The 16195-nt window shown below is 43.5% G+C and overlaps 1 protein-coding gene across 2 annotated transcripts in view; it reads right to left on the bottom strand.

The window, feature by feature from the left end:
• The window catches only part of Mcu (mitochondrial calcium uniporter), a 160480-nt gene that overhangs the window by 25415 nt on the left and 118870 nt on the right, over positions 1 to 16195 (bottom strand). For both annotated transcript variants that reach the window (XM_041656291.1, XM_041656292.1), the window contains exon 2: positions 8289 to 8358. In XM_041656291.1, the coding sequence (XP_041512225.1) occupies positions 8289 to 8358 (70 nt within the window). The remainder of the gene's footprint in view (positions 1 to 8288; positions 8359 to 16195) is intronic.

Below are 16195 nucleotides of genomic sequence, written 5' to 3'. Positions count from 1 at the left end.
TCCAGACCTAACTTTCAGTCATAAGCACTTCTTCCTGTATTCGGTCCTCAAAAGATTCTGAGTGCTCTGCCTCAGAACCTGGGCTTCTCAACCCACATGTTTTCCAGGCAATCCCACATCTTTCCTAACTCAACTTTTACGCATTTTTGCAAATGCGGGTGTTGTCCCAACGCCTCTATCAGTTGTGCAGGACACTGCACTTTCCATGGGGGCACTACAGACTCAAAGCCTCAAACAGAACCCATGTCCCTCTAACCATCTGCTATCCCAATGAAGACCATCGTTCAGCTTCCGTCCAAGTAAGAAAACTACCCAGTATCTGACTGGCCCTCATGCTGGAACCTGCCACTCCCCTCCTAATCAGTAAGTGTGACTTTTCTTCCTATTTTGGGCTAGAAAGATGGGTCAGAGGTTAAAAGCACTGGATGTTCTTCCAGAGGACTCAGGTTCAAGTCCCAGCACACACATGGCAGCTGACAGCTGTCTGTAACTCCAGTTCCAGGGGATCAAACACGCTCACAGAGATACACACGCAAGCAGAAAAAAAATAAACTATGGCTTTTCATTCTATTTTAAAGACGTCTTTAAGCCATTCAGTTTTCCCTGCAGCCACTGTCCTAGTCTAGGTTGCTCCCATCTCTTTCTTCTATGGAGGACATAGCACTTCATTCTAGCCTGGTTAGCATGATCTTTCTTTCTTCAAAGGGAAATCACAACTCTGAGGTTGAAAGTTCATGTTTATTGCTCTCACCTGTAATACATGCATTTATACCTGCATGAATACAAATGCACACATACATGGCCATGTATAACAAGTATTATATATTATTACAGCCAGCATTAAGAAGTCTCATTGTGACAGCTCTCTCCCATGGAGGTAGGCACACAATTTGTAGTACTATCATTATCAAGTCAGGACTTGCTTGTACAGCTAGCGGAGTGTTCAAGAAACAGTGTGCAACTTCTGAGGCTATTTCATAAGTGACCTGCATCCGTCTTGCTCTTTTGGATACCCAGCTCTGGGAGCTGGCTACCATGAGGACCAGCCTGTAGCCCTGTGGAGAAGCCTATGTGAAGTGGCATCTCCCACCAACAACTTCATCTCGTTCATTAGCAAGCAGCCTGAGAATTGGATTCTCCAGCCCAAGTCAAGTCTTCAAATGACCGTAGCCCTAGATGACACGGACTTGCAGCCTCAAGAATCTCCATCCTGCTCGACTAAACTGTTCTGAATCTGCAGAAATACGAGAATAAAGGACCCTGATGCTTCAAGTTCTGCTGTAGTAATTCGTCAGAGTTAAATACAAGTTTTGTGTGCAGTTAGATTTTATATAAATAAATGGTCCCACTGTGTCCAACCTTCTACAATTTGTTTTTATGCTCCACTGTTTTGAGATGTATTAGGGTTGAAGCCTATTTCTGTATATTTACACCTATAACAGATTTTCATTGCAGGAATACAGCACCATTATCCACTAACAAAAAACAATGCGTTTCTTTCATTATAAATACAAAAGGCTCTGAGAGAGAGGGAGAGAGAGACAGACAGACAGACAGACAGACAGAGACAGAGACAGAGACAGAGAGAGATATTGAGATTCTAACTTCTGGTACCTTTCTTTTCCTTTTGGAGTTACATGTTTTACATCTTACTCCTTAAACACCTGGAATTTGCTTCTCTGATATAGAAAGTCAGTTGTCATGGCACCATGTACTGAATAGTTTGCTCCCCTGCCTTTGATTTAGAAAAGAAATTCTATCACATGCTGAATTTCCATTGGCACAAGGTTTTTCTATGATGCAGAAATCTTTGCCATGCTCACATGCCAGCTGTTTGGATGATATCAATTAACGTGTGCTCTAGGTGAGCTGTGCCCCTTTGCTCTCCCACCCCACGTCTGTTTGAGATGTCTGCACATCTGTCTGAGATGTTTGTACGTCTGTCTGAGATGTCTTCACGTCTGTCTGAGATGTCTGCACATCTGTCTGAGAATTCTGCACACCTTTACTCACTCACAGGAATTCTGAGCAAGTGCCATTCTGTTGGGTTCTGCCAAGTATTAAACCCAGTTTACAGATTCCTGGGGGAGATGAACAATTTTGGCACCACCATCTTCACAAGTGCTAACGTGCATAATTCTGCATTTATTCTATTTTCTATGTCCTGCAATATAGTTCTTTTCAGTAGTGTCTCAGATACTTTCATTAGTTTCACGTCTAAGGAAAAATATTTTAATAGTACTACATCCACGGGCACAGTTTTTGGTCTAACTATATGTTAGATTAAGCACAAAATTATTGCTTTAGTAGAGTTAACTAACTTTTATTTTGATGATGACAAAAGCCTCTTTCCACACTGTACGGAAACATTCTTGGAATATCTACAGTTAACACATGTAAATAAAATGTGTTTGCTTCAAAATAACCTTGCAAGAGGCACTTGTGTAAAATATTTCTTTATTTAGAGTATTCATAATATATTGATGTTAAAAACATGGAATCTTTCTCATTCTCACTTGAAAAATAATCATGTCTTAAATCATTTTGTGTTGCAATGACAAAATACTTGAGGTTAAGTTGCAAGGAAAAGGGGCTGGTTCAGCTCAGCCTGGAAACATCTGCTGAGACCTCAGGCAGTTTCATTTCATGGTGGACGATGTTATACAACAGGACCAGGTGTGAAGCAGCAAGTGGATTCACATGGAAGGGAGGCAGGGGTAAGTATGGGGTGCAGGGGTAAGTTGGCTCTGTAAGTCTGCTCTGGGGGTATCCAACAAGTCCTACAGGAAAAATCCAACTCCTATAAAGCTCCACCCATTCTTGAGACATCAAGCTTGGTTTCTTGACATTTAACCCAATCTTTTGAGAAAACCATTAATGAGGCTGGTGATCCCAAGACCTAACCACCTCCTAAGGGTCTCACCACTGACAATTTTGTATCAAGAAAATAAACCTCTACAGGAGTTTTGGTTGGGGCGAGTTGGTTCCAACGTATGGAAATAATTACACAGAAAATATCCTCCTAGGCTACATGTGGTGGTGCATCCGTGTACTTGGGAGGTCAGTGCATGAGGACTGCTAATTCAACCCTCTTCCAGGGTCCCCATGCTCCCAATTTACTCGGGATATCTTGTCTTTTCTACTTCCCATGTAGATTAGATCCATGTATGTCTCTCTTAGGATTTTCATTGTTTTCTAGGTTCTCTAGGATTGTGAATTGTAGGCTGGTTTTCTCTGTTTTATGTTTAAAACCCACTTACGAGTGAGTACATAGGATAATTGTCTTTCTGGGTCTGGGTTACCTCACTCAAAATGATGTTTTCTAGTTCCATTCATTTGCCTGCAAAATTCAAGATGTCATTATTGTTTTCTGCTGTGTAGTACTCCATCGTGTAAATGTACCACATTTTCCTTATCCCTTCTTCTGACCACACATTTTCATTGTATAGCTCAATAAAATCAATTAAAAAAAAAAAAAGAAAGAAAATGTGTGGTCAGCATTTCTGGTTTACAAGCTTCTTTTGCTTTTCCTAGACTATTACTAAGTGAAGGAGGCCAATATGAAAAGGCTGCCTCTGTGGTTCTAATTTCGTAATAGGCTGGAAAACTAAAACAGAGACGGGAAAACACCAGCAGAGCCCGAAGGCATTGTGAGTCATGCCTCCAACTCCAGCACCCAGAAGTCTAAGGTAGGAAGAGTGCTCTGAATTCACGGCCAGTCGAGGCTGTGTACAGAATTCCAGGCTATAATGGTCTACAGAGTAGAGAAGGGGGAAGGGAAGAGAAGGGAACAGAGAATGGAGGGGGGGAGGGGCAAGGGGGGAGCAGGAGCAGTGAGCGTTCTCATTGCCCATACTGTTGTTCCAGCCCTGGCTGTTTTCAGACACTATGTTACACAACTTCAGCCAACATTTCTTAACATTTTGATTAATTGATCTCTGAGAACCCGAAGAAACGTAGATTTCTTTAGCTAAGTTTTCTGGGGGAAAAAAAAATCTAAACAATTTGCACATAAAACTTTTACATATAATTTATTACGGAAGTGGCAACTAAGTGCCTATTTGAAAAATAATGCTCAAGAAAGCTGCATTTTTTTCATTTCAAAGCAAAATAATGAACATTTCCTGTTTTTTAAAAAAGAAATAAATCATACAAAATTTAAAAATCCTAAAAATTTAAATTAGTAAAATTCTATTCTATATGAAGGATCATGTTGAGGCTGCTATTATTTGGCGGGAATAAAGAAAGCAAAGGCCCAGGTACAACGCAAAGGCTCAAGGCGGCAGTAATCCCTGTATTGAGTTCAAGGCCAGCCTGGGCCTGGAAAGGAACCCTGTCTCAAAAACAAAAACAATACAAAAACTCAACAAACAAGGACATTACTCAAGGGCCTGGCTTCCAAACCTGGTAACTCGAATGTCCTCTTTGGCAATGAAGACTGTGTGCCTTGCTCTTTGATGTGGGAGACCGTGACAACGTCGCCCTGCCAAGGCGTGTGGAAAGAATGCAAACACGTGTGGCCTGCTCGGCCACGTGACAGAGGACAGGCTGGTGCAGGGAGCCCGAGGACTCTGCTCCTCTCGGACTTACAGTCTTACGACCGCGGGACACCACGTCATGGTGCGGGAGGATACAAACTCATCTCAGTTTGAGGTTTTCTGAATGGAGGTGATCCTCAGAGCTCTGTGGTTTTTCTGAGCTCCTGCAGACAAACTGGCAGACTTTTCTCCCGTGATGCTCTACAGAGATACTTCCTCCATGCTCATCCTGGTCTCGTTACCTAACTCGGAGACAGCTTAGCTGCCCAGCAAACCAGGAACAATGGTTGTGAAGTCAAACAAGAAGATCGCACACTTATCAAGGAGTCACGAATATTCCTGGGTAAGTCCAGGCATGAGTAAGTAATTCCTGTTTTCATCTCTCACCTCCTAAATATGAACTCCCAGCCAAAGCCTTAGAAAAGAAACTTGTATTTTGATCTTCTTTGTGGATAACAAAACAAAACAAAAACCTTGTTCTCATGGCATGGACACCTGTGCAAGGAAGCCAGATTTCATTCTGGCCTGTGAGAAGACTTCAGAGCCAGCCTGAGGCCAAGGAATAAGGCATACGCTACTGCAATGGGCAGCGCGGCTTTCTGCCTGGCAAGCTAAGTATCTGTGTTGCAAAGTATGGAGAATGTGCCATCTGTGCCGAGTACCAAGATCTTCCTTACATTAAAAAAAAAAAAAAAGTCGTTTCCCTCCCTAGTGGTTCTTTTAGCAAAGAAATTGAATGTTTCTTCAAACACGCTGGTAGCCATTCACAGTGAAAGAAAGCCCTTCCAGCTTCCACCAGACACACACATATTTAGGGATTTTTCTTTTTTTTTGGACTCAGCATGATTATCAACAGAAAAACCAGGAACTAACTACTTAGAGCAGTTATTTCATCAAGCTGCATTTGGGAGAGAAATGAGAGTTCCTAATTCCCTCAACATATTGAAAATTTTGTAGTCCTAGAACGGACGCCATCACCTGGAATCTGGCAGGCTTGCTTCTCCTACAGGCTAAGCCCCGCATACACTGTCAGCACGCAAGGCTGTGACATGGGCGTCCGCAGCAATATGGAACCCCAGGCTTACCAAACCCTTCAAGAAAGGGGTTCTGTGGTGCAATAAGACTACTTCACAATTGAGTAAGGATTCAAACTGAAACCCCAGTTTACAAAAAAGTCCAAATTGTCAGACACGTCTTTTAAATAGAAAAATATAAAGCACTTCATTTTCATGACATTCACTTAGGAAGTGAGTTCCTGGTCAGGTTAAACCCAGAGGCTCTGCAGTCTGTCATCTTCATGATTAGCAGCTTCCTTATTGTCCTTTTGGATGCTCACACCTCTTTTTAACGTTAAAATAAAGGACGTGTACTCAATATGTGACATCTGTCCTTGGTGTGATATGTGTACCTAGTATGTGGTACAAGTAGTTGATATGTGACATATATACTCAACATATGGTATGTGCACTTGATATACATGTACTCGATATGTGTGTGATGTGTACTCGATATGTGATATATGTACTTAATTACCTGAGGCTGTGAGAGGTACTAAAGGTGACAACTGGTGTTCAGATGTCAAACCAGAAGAGGAGTGACTCTGATGGAGGTCAATCCTGTCCAGGCAAGGCCTGCAGGACCATCGGCTCTGGAAACTGTTTCTGACATTTGCTAAAACAGCTTGGTGTCCCTGCATTGTAGTGTGTAATCTCATGTGATGTGGATATGTACAACTTGATAGTAAGAACGTAAATGTCATTTCTCTGCTCTGGCTGCTACTAAACAGGGTTTTCTAGACATGGCAAAGGAAGCTGCATCCATGAACGCAACAATATCTCTACCTAACCAAGTCCTACATAGAACACCAGGTAACACACCAACACGGACAGGAGAAAGTTCACAGGCCCCAGGGCTAGGATGAAGAGCTACCGGTAACTACGGGCTGCCGAGAGAATCAATTTTCTCCTGGGACAAGCTTCCCTAATGGGTTGTCTAACCCCAGGTGGCCAGCCCTTAACACATGTACATATGAACCACACTCAATGGACTCAGTAGGGCGATTGTGTGTGTGTGTAAAACAATCACAATTAAAGAGGTCATGAATTTGATAGGAAATTACAGGGGCTCTCAGAGAGAAGGGAGCAGGTGGTATTATGGACCTCTGGCTCTAGGCCACATGACAAGCTTGGAATCTGGTGCACACTGGTACTAAGCCTTGACTGGGGGCACAGGCCTGTGCCCCAGCTGCCTTTAACTTACATATACTAGTACTTCTCTGGCAGCTGTTTGTCTTCAGGACACACGAACAGCAAGATGCCAGGTAGAATTTCTCTTGTTTTGCTTTCAGTCTAATCTTCCAGTCAATGTCTCTGTTCTATAAATGAGTGACCACCGAAGGGTCTCCTGCAGAGGCTGAGGGTTCACACTTAGGTAATGATTGCATTGATCTGAATGCATAAGTGTGTGCTCATTGCATTCAGAACGCACACCAAAAGGCGCTGGGGGAAGGATCCTGGTTATGCTGTGACACTCATACCAATGGCATACAGGGGACCCCAGGGATCACATGATTCATTTGGGGCTTCTTCAGTTTTGGCATCCTTGTGAATTTGCAAGATGTTCTTTTAGTGCATACTGTCTATGAACCAAGGCTTATAGAGTTGAATTTAGAACAAGATCAAACTAGGGAGTACACAAAAACATTTAAAAGTCGACCCCTAAGCCAAGCACTGTAAACTGATATTCATGGTAGAAATGGTAGTGAAAGTTAGAAACACACAACCATAAAAATAAGCAAATTTTCAGTCTTGTTGTCCATCTGTAGCATTGTGGACATTTACCAAGGATTCTGTGTGATCCCCAAGCATCTGCTAACCCCTCCCATGCTAAACAAGGGCCTGAGGAGCTGAAGAGGTGGCTCAGAGGTTAAGACCACTGTTTTCATAGAGGACCTAGGGTTGATTCCCAGCACTCACATGGAGGCTCATTACTGTTCATAACTCCAGCTCTTGGGGATCCAATACTCTCTATGATCCCTATGGACACCAGACACACAGGTAGTACACAGATATACATACAAGCAGCAAAATACTCATATACAGAAAATAAAATGATTCTTTAAAAAGAAAAGTGGGGGAGGACACCTGAGCATGAGGGAAGAGACAAGGAGAGAGGGCACACAGACATGGAACTGCCTGTGATTTCGTGAAGGGGCAGCAACATCTGATTGGTATCCAGGATGTGAAATACCAACAGGCATTCCTCTGACGCTTGAGTAATCGTGGTCCTTGTTTCTAAATGTGAAATAACACCAAGGTCCTATGAAGACATGACGGACAGGCTAGGTTTTTGTGGTTAACCTGAACTCACTAGACCCTCATCCCAGTTCCACACTCCTTCTGTAATCCTCCTCCCTTTCCCCTGACCTCGGATAGAATCACAGATGGGATACGGTTTATACATTAATGAGCTGGGCTGGAGGGATGGCCCAGCAGGTAAAGGTACCTGATGCCAAAGCCAGAAGATCTCAGGCCAATACGTAGAACGTACATGGCGGAAGAATGGAACCGACCCCCTCGAATTGTCCTCTGACTCCCAAATGCACAGGTCATGTACATAACCTTCCCCAAAATAAATAAATAAATATAATTCATATTTAAAAATAAGTTTATGTATTGACTTAAAAAAAATTTGGAAATACCAAGCTAAGGAGGAAAAGAAAGACATAAAAAGGGATTTGCCAAAACTCACCATCAGAGGGCACAACCGTACTGCAGTACGCAGCTCCCACACTCTGCCAGGACGCCGGCCGCTGGTGTGCCTGTAAGACAAAAGTCAGGCCAACTGTCAGAGCGACCAATGCGAGACATGTGTGCCCCAAATAACACTAGCCTTTGAGTCTGTAAGTACTGTGTATACTCCGTGGAAAAGCTGAAAATATAACGCAAGGAAGCAACCAAAGGGATCCCAAGCATCCTAAGGGCAACAAGCACTTTGGTGTGTTTCCACATCACAAAGAACACATCTTCACACGTGCAGATAGGTACAGTCTCAAACTGAACAAAACGAGAACCATGCCTGACAAATCTTTAAAGCAATTCTGGTTGAGCATTATCCTTTCTAAATTCCCTGGCTCCTTCCCGTTAGATCTTAGGTCGGCACCTCTCTCTTTAATTTCATCAAAGAACAAGATGTACTGTGCATTTACAGTATTTGAGGAGGCACTGGCCCTTGAGGTTTACTTTCCTTATTAAAAACCTGGACAGGCAACTTCAGTGTCTGAGCCCACAGCATTAGAAGGAAACCACGGCCACACGCCTTTGCCACGTACTCAAAGTACAGTGCCGCGACTGTAAGTCCAGGACTTCAGATATCAGGATTAAATTAGGTTAATTTAAGAGCACTGGATGTATTGCTATATCTTTCCTTGGTACCTTTGCCTTTCCCAGTCCCCAAAAGTATGATAGAAGGAAGACAGGAAGGCACTAAATAACTGAAACCCATTCTAAGACAACGAAAACCATTTAGGATTCTGACACAATGCACAGCATCACTCAGTTGTAACAGAAGACATGTGAATCTCACCAACTCCCACCTCCTTCCACCTAAAGGCAGTAGGGACTGTAAGGCTAACTAGGGAGGTTAGAATGAGAATGCCCCCTAAGCTCTTAGGTTTGAGTGTTTGTCCCTAGTTGGTGGAACTGTTTGTGAAGGATTAGAAGGTGTGCCCTTGTTGGAGGAGGGCTTTGAGGTTTCAAAAGTTCAAGCCAGACCCAGTCTCTCTTGGTGTCTGCAGCTGTAGGCAAGATCAAAGCTTTGGCTCCTGCTCCACCTGTGTGCCACCAAGCTTCCCCACCATGACGATCATGGGCTAACCAGCAGAGTTCTGTATGCAAGTCCCAATTAAATGCTTCCTTTTATAAGTTGCCTTGGTCATAGTGTCTCTTCAGAACAATAGAAAGGTAACTAAAATGATAATATTTAGAAAAATATAAAAAAATATTTAAAATTACTGGAGAGAAAGTTTGCACATTGTTTTGCCTTTCAGGTTTAAACTTTTGACTCATAGGAGTTAATTTCAGTCGAATTTAAGAAATAAACACAGCTACTCTCTCTCTCAGCAGCACAGCTGTCTGACATAGTGAACGACCCATCTTCACTTGACCTCAGAGGGCATCATCATTTTTCACATTGAATCTATTTCTGAACCTCTACTCTGTCCAGTGATCTGTTGCTCGCGCCCTGGTGGCCATGCTGGGTCCACGTTCTATTTTATGACAAATTTTAGAATCTGGTATGGTTAGCCTTCATGAGAACCAAATGAGTGATACACACAAAGCATTCACAACAGTGCCTGGTATGCAGTAAGGGCAGACCATGTTAATTCCATGGGTTAGCACAGTGGAGACTACCATCCATATGATTTCTAGTCTTTGTATCCAAGAATCTTTGTGTTTTGAGATGTTCTGATGAGATGTTTGTATTCTGATTGCTGCTTTCTTGTTTTGTTTGTTTCTTGGTTGGTTGGTTTTGTTTTTCAAGACAGGGTCTTTCTGTGTAGACTTGGCTGTTCTGAAACTTGCTCTGTAGACTAGGCTGGTCTTGAACTCACAGAGATCTACCTGCCTCTGTCTCCCAAGCACTGGGATTAAAGGTGTGCGCCACCACCACCCAGCTGCTTTCTTCTTTAAAATAGTTTCCTTAGTAAAGCATGGTGATGCACAATGACAGTCCCAGAACACGGGAAACTGGGGCAGGAAGATTGCAAGCTCCAGTTTATAATGCTGGTCTTCATGACTATTTGGCTCCCTCTCTTCCCTTAGCTCCTTGAATGTCATTGCTGGGTAACACCTACTCTGGCCCCTCATGCATTGCCTCTTCTGATTGCTTCCAGGTGTATGCCCCAATTCAACACACATAACTTTCCCCCGGATTTTGGAAGATCCAATTCTTTTTGATGGATTATTTACTTTGTTTGTTGTTTGTATCCTCTGACCCATGGGGCAAGAACTTTTGATTGGTTCAGTCATGGAGGATAGTGCTTGTGAAATTACAAGTCCTCATCAGATAAATGCTGAGTCTTGATAACTATAGCTAAATATACTTTATGCTAAAACAAAAGTCCTCCCTCTAGTATGAGTACTGAGGCTTTCTATGTCTTTGTTTAGTTTAGTTCAGGTGGCAGTTACCTACCTGCCTACCTGCTCGTCTCAACCCTTCTCATGTGACGCTCTTGCTGGGATTTTCCTTGATGACTACCATTGGAGGCTACGTGGAAAGCAGGCGTTTATACAGTTTTGGTCCCTCATTCTCCTCCCCACACTGTGGAGGCTTTAAAGACTCAGATTCTCCTCTGTGGATATAAATTCCACATTTGTTTTTGTCTTAATTCTGTCGATTAATGGGCTCCATGCTTGCTGCCGATTCTGTAGCTACAGTTTCTGCTTTTACTGCTCTGACGATCAAACTTCTCCCTGCAGAAGAGCTCATGAAAGCTGAATTTTCTGAAGCCTGACATATTAATTCCTGAACTAATCTTTCCTGGAGGACTTGGTAAAGTACTAAATGTTGCCTTTGGGGAGTCTGGGGCCAGCCACCGACTCTGGAGCACAGTGCTCGTCTGGCTTTGCTGGGGCTCTGCAGCCACAGGTGGGGCATCCTGAGGTCTTTCCATACCCCTGTTCAACCTTCGCCAGATCTGGCGGTTCCCTGGTCGTGTCGAAGATGAAACTGGAACTCGCTTTCTCACTCTACCTCCATTCTATGGGGTGAGAAGAGAAAGGAGGAGCTGTTGTAGTAAGGGGCTGTTCCTGCTATGTAGTGACTTTGACCGTAACCATCTGTGAACACACGGAAGGACAGAGCAAAGGGGGAAGGAAGCCCCATGTCCCCATCACTCACTACAGCAGTTACCAACATTTTGTCAAAGTCAGTTTATCCAGACCCACCTCATTTGCTTTCTCCTAACCCCAGAGTCAGTCAGTCCCTTCCTCCCCTGTCTCTCCTTCCCCGACCCCCTCCTCTGTCTCTGTCTCTCTTGATATTTAGGAAATACAGTCCCATAGAGTCAAAGCTGGCCTGGAACTGGCTATGCCCTCCTCTCTACCTCTCAAGTGTTGAGATCATAAGCATGCAGCATCATGCTTCACCCCCACCCAACATCTTAAAAGACACCGATCTATCAAACCCTTCACCTGAAGAGAGTTCAGACGACGTTTGCTGGAACACTGTAAAAACTAGAAGGCCTCTATGATTTTACAAATCATCCTCAGCATTTATGGTTGTTGTTGGGCACCAGCAGTACGTGACTGAATGCTTTCTGCTAGATGCTACAGATCATGGTTGGCTGGCCGGCCCCCTCTTTTCATAGAGCTTTATTGGAACACAGCTGGGCTCACGCATACCCACAGCTTTAATCTACGCGCTCTCTAAACAACGGAATCCAGAAGCTGGGTATTGGTGAAATAGCTGAGTAACTGCTACAGAAAGCACAGGGTCTTAGAAATCCAAACGTCTACAGTCTACATCCCGTCCTCAAAGAGAAGCTTAGCCATCCCTTGCCATAACAAAGCTTCTATGGTGTGGGGCTAACTGTCCACACCACTTCTAGAGTGACAATAACAATCATAACTAAAAATGTGTTCAGAGACAGGGTTGTACTCATGGCCCCAAGCTCCTGGACACACGCCACCCTCTTCCTCACCTCCCGAATAGCTGTGACTTACAGCCACCACACTCAAGTTCTTATTTATTAAACAGTCCTGGCACACATACACGTCCTTATTTTTCTTTAATTTGTTTCATGGTTACGGCCCAATGAGACTAACATAAATAAAAATGATCTTGTTCTAGCTCTTTCTCCTTAAAATATGGTAACAATACAGAGAAAAAAACAAGCAAAGCAAAACAACCAGGAAACGGATAATGGATGTTCAACACCAAAGAAGTACTATTATCCATCTCACCCCATCCCACCCCCTAGTATCCTGTGGTCCCCAAAATTAGAGATCTGTGTTACATCATTTTATTCTTCATATGTCACAAAAATAGTAAGCTTTTTAGTTTTTTATTTTCTTCTAAAGTAGCAAGCATTTAATAAATATTTGGCTGACACTAACACTTTTTAAAAAACACATCAAGAAGTTTGTTGGGAGCAAGGTATGATGGGTGTGTAACCATAATACCAGCACCTAGGAGGTTGAGTAAGGAATTCAGGGCTAGCCTGGGCTACCTAAGACTCTGCCTCAAAAACAAAATAAGACAAAACAAAAAAACCAGAAACAAAACCCAAAACAAAACATGAGCTTGTTAGGGGTGTGGAAGAGTGCAAACTTAGCATGCATAAGCCTTGGGTTTGGGTCTCAGTTCTGCAAACAAAACAAAACCTTAGCAAATCAACCAGCCAACCAAGCAAACAATAAATAACAAAAAGGTGTTGTTTTTTTTTTTTTAAAAAAAGAAAGAAAGAAAGAAATTTTAACAACACACTGGGCAAACAGTGCATGTTATTTATGTATTTAAATTTCACAGGCAGAGACCACAATCAAGATGAAGAGGGTCCTTAGAAGGCATAAAAATACCCAGAGTAGGGAGAAGTCTCTAGGCAGTGTTAATGCCAGGTAAAGCGACACTCCCTTGCAAAGAAACCTAAGATTCATTTTTAATGAAGGGCAGTCCACATTTTTGATAAGTAACCCGGGAGTGTCAAAGACAAGCAGAGGTTTGTAACTAAGATCAGGGATGCATGCAGCTCACTGCCACCTGAGCTGCAACGGGCTCCCTTTAGCCTTTGCCCAGGAAGAACAGCGCCCAACAGCATCAACTTAGACTCCCAAATGCCCTAACATTATTTCCCCAAGTGACAGGACTCAAACTAATTAAAAACTTTCAGTATTGAAGAGACACTTAATGTCCTCAGATCCAATTATTTAACCCAACTTAATGCTTACTTTCAGGTCCCTTATTGCTAACATAAATTAACTTTCCCTTCATTTACCTTTCACAGTCAGAAGAGCAGCCCTGCCAGTCAAGAAGACACTAAGAGTCTAAACAACCTGCCAACAGCTCCAAATAGTCACAGCCAATTAGACAGGAAGGGGAAGGAGAGGAGAGAGGAAGGGAGAAGCAGCAGTAAGGTTAGTTTCATTCCCAGCACAGCTCCGTTTAAGAGTCTTTTTGAAATTTCTTTATGTTTTGGTTTTTTGAGGCAGGGTTTCTCTATAGCTTTGGAGCCTGTCCTGGAACTCACAGAGATCCGCCTGCCTCTGCCTCCCGAGTGCTGGGATTAAAGGTGTGCGCCACCACCACCTGTCCTGAGAGGACTGAGTCTTACCTCATTAGGAAACAAACAGCTGATAACTACAAAGCATACTGCATTAGTGGTGCCAAACAGCTTCTGTCCAGAGCTGAAACTCGGTCAGATGAAGCTTCACTGCACCACAGTCTAGATCTCTCAAACTCTATGACCAGAGTATCCATCAGACTGGGGGGCTCAGTGGACAAGGTGCTCTGCCTCTTAAGGACTTAACTGGAGTTTGAGCTTCAGAGCCAAGGTAAAAGCCCTAGAACCCAGTTTTTTTCTTGTTTTTGTTTGCTGTTTGTTGTTTTGTTTTGTTTTGAAGTCACGGTGCTTGGCCTCAAACAGAATGGGACATATTTCACTGACTCCGAAGCCCAGGGAACAAGGATGAAGAGTGGACTGGGGGATGGGGATTAGGGCAGTGGGTGCTGTCTTCCGGACAGAATATAAGCTCTGTGATCAGGATCACTTGCTAGCTGTGACTGTCCGCATTCTTCCCTCAGTAAGAGGAAGAGAGGGAGGGACTGAGGAAGGAGAAAGGAGGGGCACAAAGGTAGGAGAGGGCCAGCTGGGAAGGGAGGTTGGTGGGAGTAGAAGGAGCATGAGAAAGCATAGGAAAGTTATCACAATGCATTATAAACAAGTATGGTAGTACATTTTTATAAACACATTTTAAAGCCGGGCATGGTGAAATGTGCTTGTAATCCCAGTGCCGGGGAAGAACCTGGGGACCTGCCAACATCCACACTGTTAAATTCCAGGTGGGGAGTGAGCCTGTCTCCAAAAAAAAAAAAAAAAAGATAGATGGTTCCTGAAAACCCTTGGGTGACACCCAAGGTTGTCCTGTCTCACACACACACACTCGATCTGGAGCTGGTGTTTTCCATGTGTCTCTGCTGACGTAACAGAACTACTGAAGCATCGCACCGGCAATAGACTTACTAGGTTCAACCAAAGCACCAACCCCAGCACTCTGTTCTCAGAGCTTGAGAGCCAACAGCAGCGGCGACCCTGGAGTGAGAAGAATAGGACCTAGAATCTCAACACCCAACAGGACCTTTGCCGACTAGTTCACAAGGCTGATTTCACTCAGGCTGAGGGCCAACACTTGAATGGCATGTTGTATTTGCACTTCAATGTTCTACGGAAACAGAAACTCACAGTCCTTATCTCCTTAGGAAGATCTGCCTCTTACTGGGAGTGGCGGGAAGTACAGTGCATTTTCCAAAGCACAAGGGTCTACACCCTGAAATCCGTGTAAGGTAAACCCACACCACGTGAAAAGCAGATGGTCTGCAGAAATATCTCTTTAGACAGCAACAAAAACAAATAAGTATGCTGAACTGCACGACCATATTTTGCTCTTCTGGTAACGAGGAGACCAAGTGTCTGATGCAGTTTAAGTTGGTGCTATTCATATTTATGACGTAAAACATGCATTATGCTTTAGGATCAGAAAATTACTCATCCTTTGGTTATTTAAAATGATTATTACACTTTATTCCACATGGACTAATGTTTCTCCCACTAGATCATTGTGACTTCATAGAAGAAGTCATGACCACAGCAAGGCCTTCTGTGAACTCTTTCAGCATCAATTCTCTGATTAAATCTATCATATGAAGTGACTTAAAAATACTTGTTCACGGGGGCTGGAGAGATGGGGTAGCAGTTAAGAGTGCTTACTGCTCTTTCAGAGGACCCAGGTTTGGTTCTCAGCATCCACACCAGGTGGCTCACAACCACAGGTACCTCCAGCTCCAGGGGACCCAGTGCCCTCCTCTGGAGTCCTCAGGCTCCTGCATACAAGTGGTGTATATAACTCACAAGGAACACCCCCTCCACACATACAGAAAAATAATAAATCTTCAAAAAAAAAAGTCTTAGCTGGGACCAGAATGGGGATTCAAGCCAATGTTCCCAGCACTTGAGAGGTAGAGGCAGGAGGATCTAGAATTCAAAGCTAGCTTTGACTAAGTAGTGAGCTGGAGGGCAGTCAGAACTACACAAGACTGTGTCTCAAACAAATGAAAAAGGACAAAGAGTTCTTGTTTTCGTTTTGAACAGCGATTCTGGGTTCTCTGTAGCTAAGGGCGACTTTGAATTTTCTGTCCTCCTCCTTCACCTCGCAAACACTGAGTCTAAGACACACCTTACCACCCCTGTCATTTGTGGTACCGACATGGAGGCCATGGCTTTGTACGTTAGGCAACCACATTTACCACATCCCCAGTCCTTCTTTTATTATTTTTAAGTACACCACACCTTCCAAGTTCTTTTTCTTTAGGACTTCCGCACACTGTTCCTAGATTCTGCCCATACCCCTTGGCCTCCTGGCACCGCATTCTAGTTACCTGTC

This window comes from Microtus oregoni, unplaced genomic scaffold, assembly GCF_018167655.1.
Source record: "Microtus oregoni isolate MIOR12 unplaced genomic scaffold, Mior012 000007F_ref0000211, whole genome shotgun sequence".
NCBI classification, from domain to species: domain Eukaryota; kingdom Metazoa; phylum Chordata; class Mammalia; order Rodentia; family Cricetidae; genus Microtus; species Microtus oregoni.
This window is presented reverse-complemented; position numbering and strand designations above follow the sequence as displayed.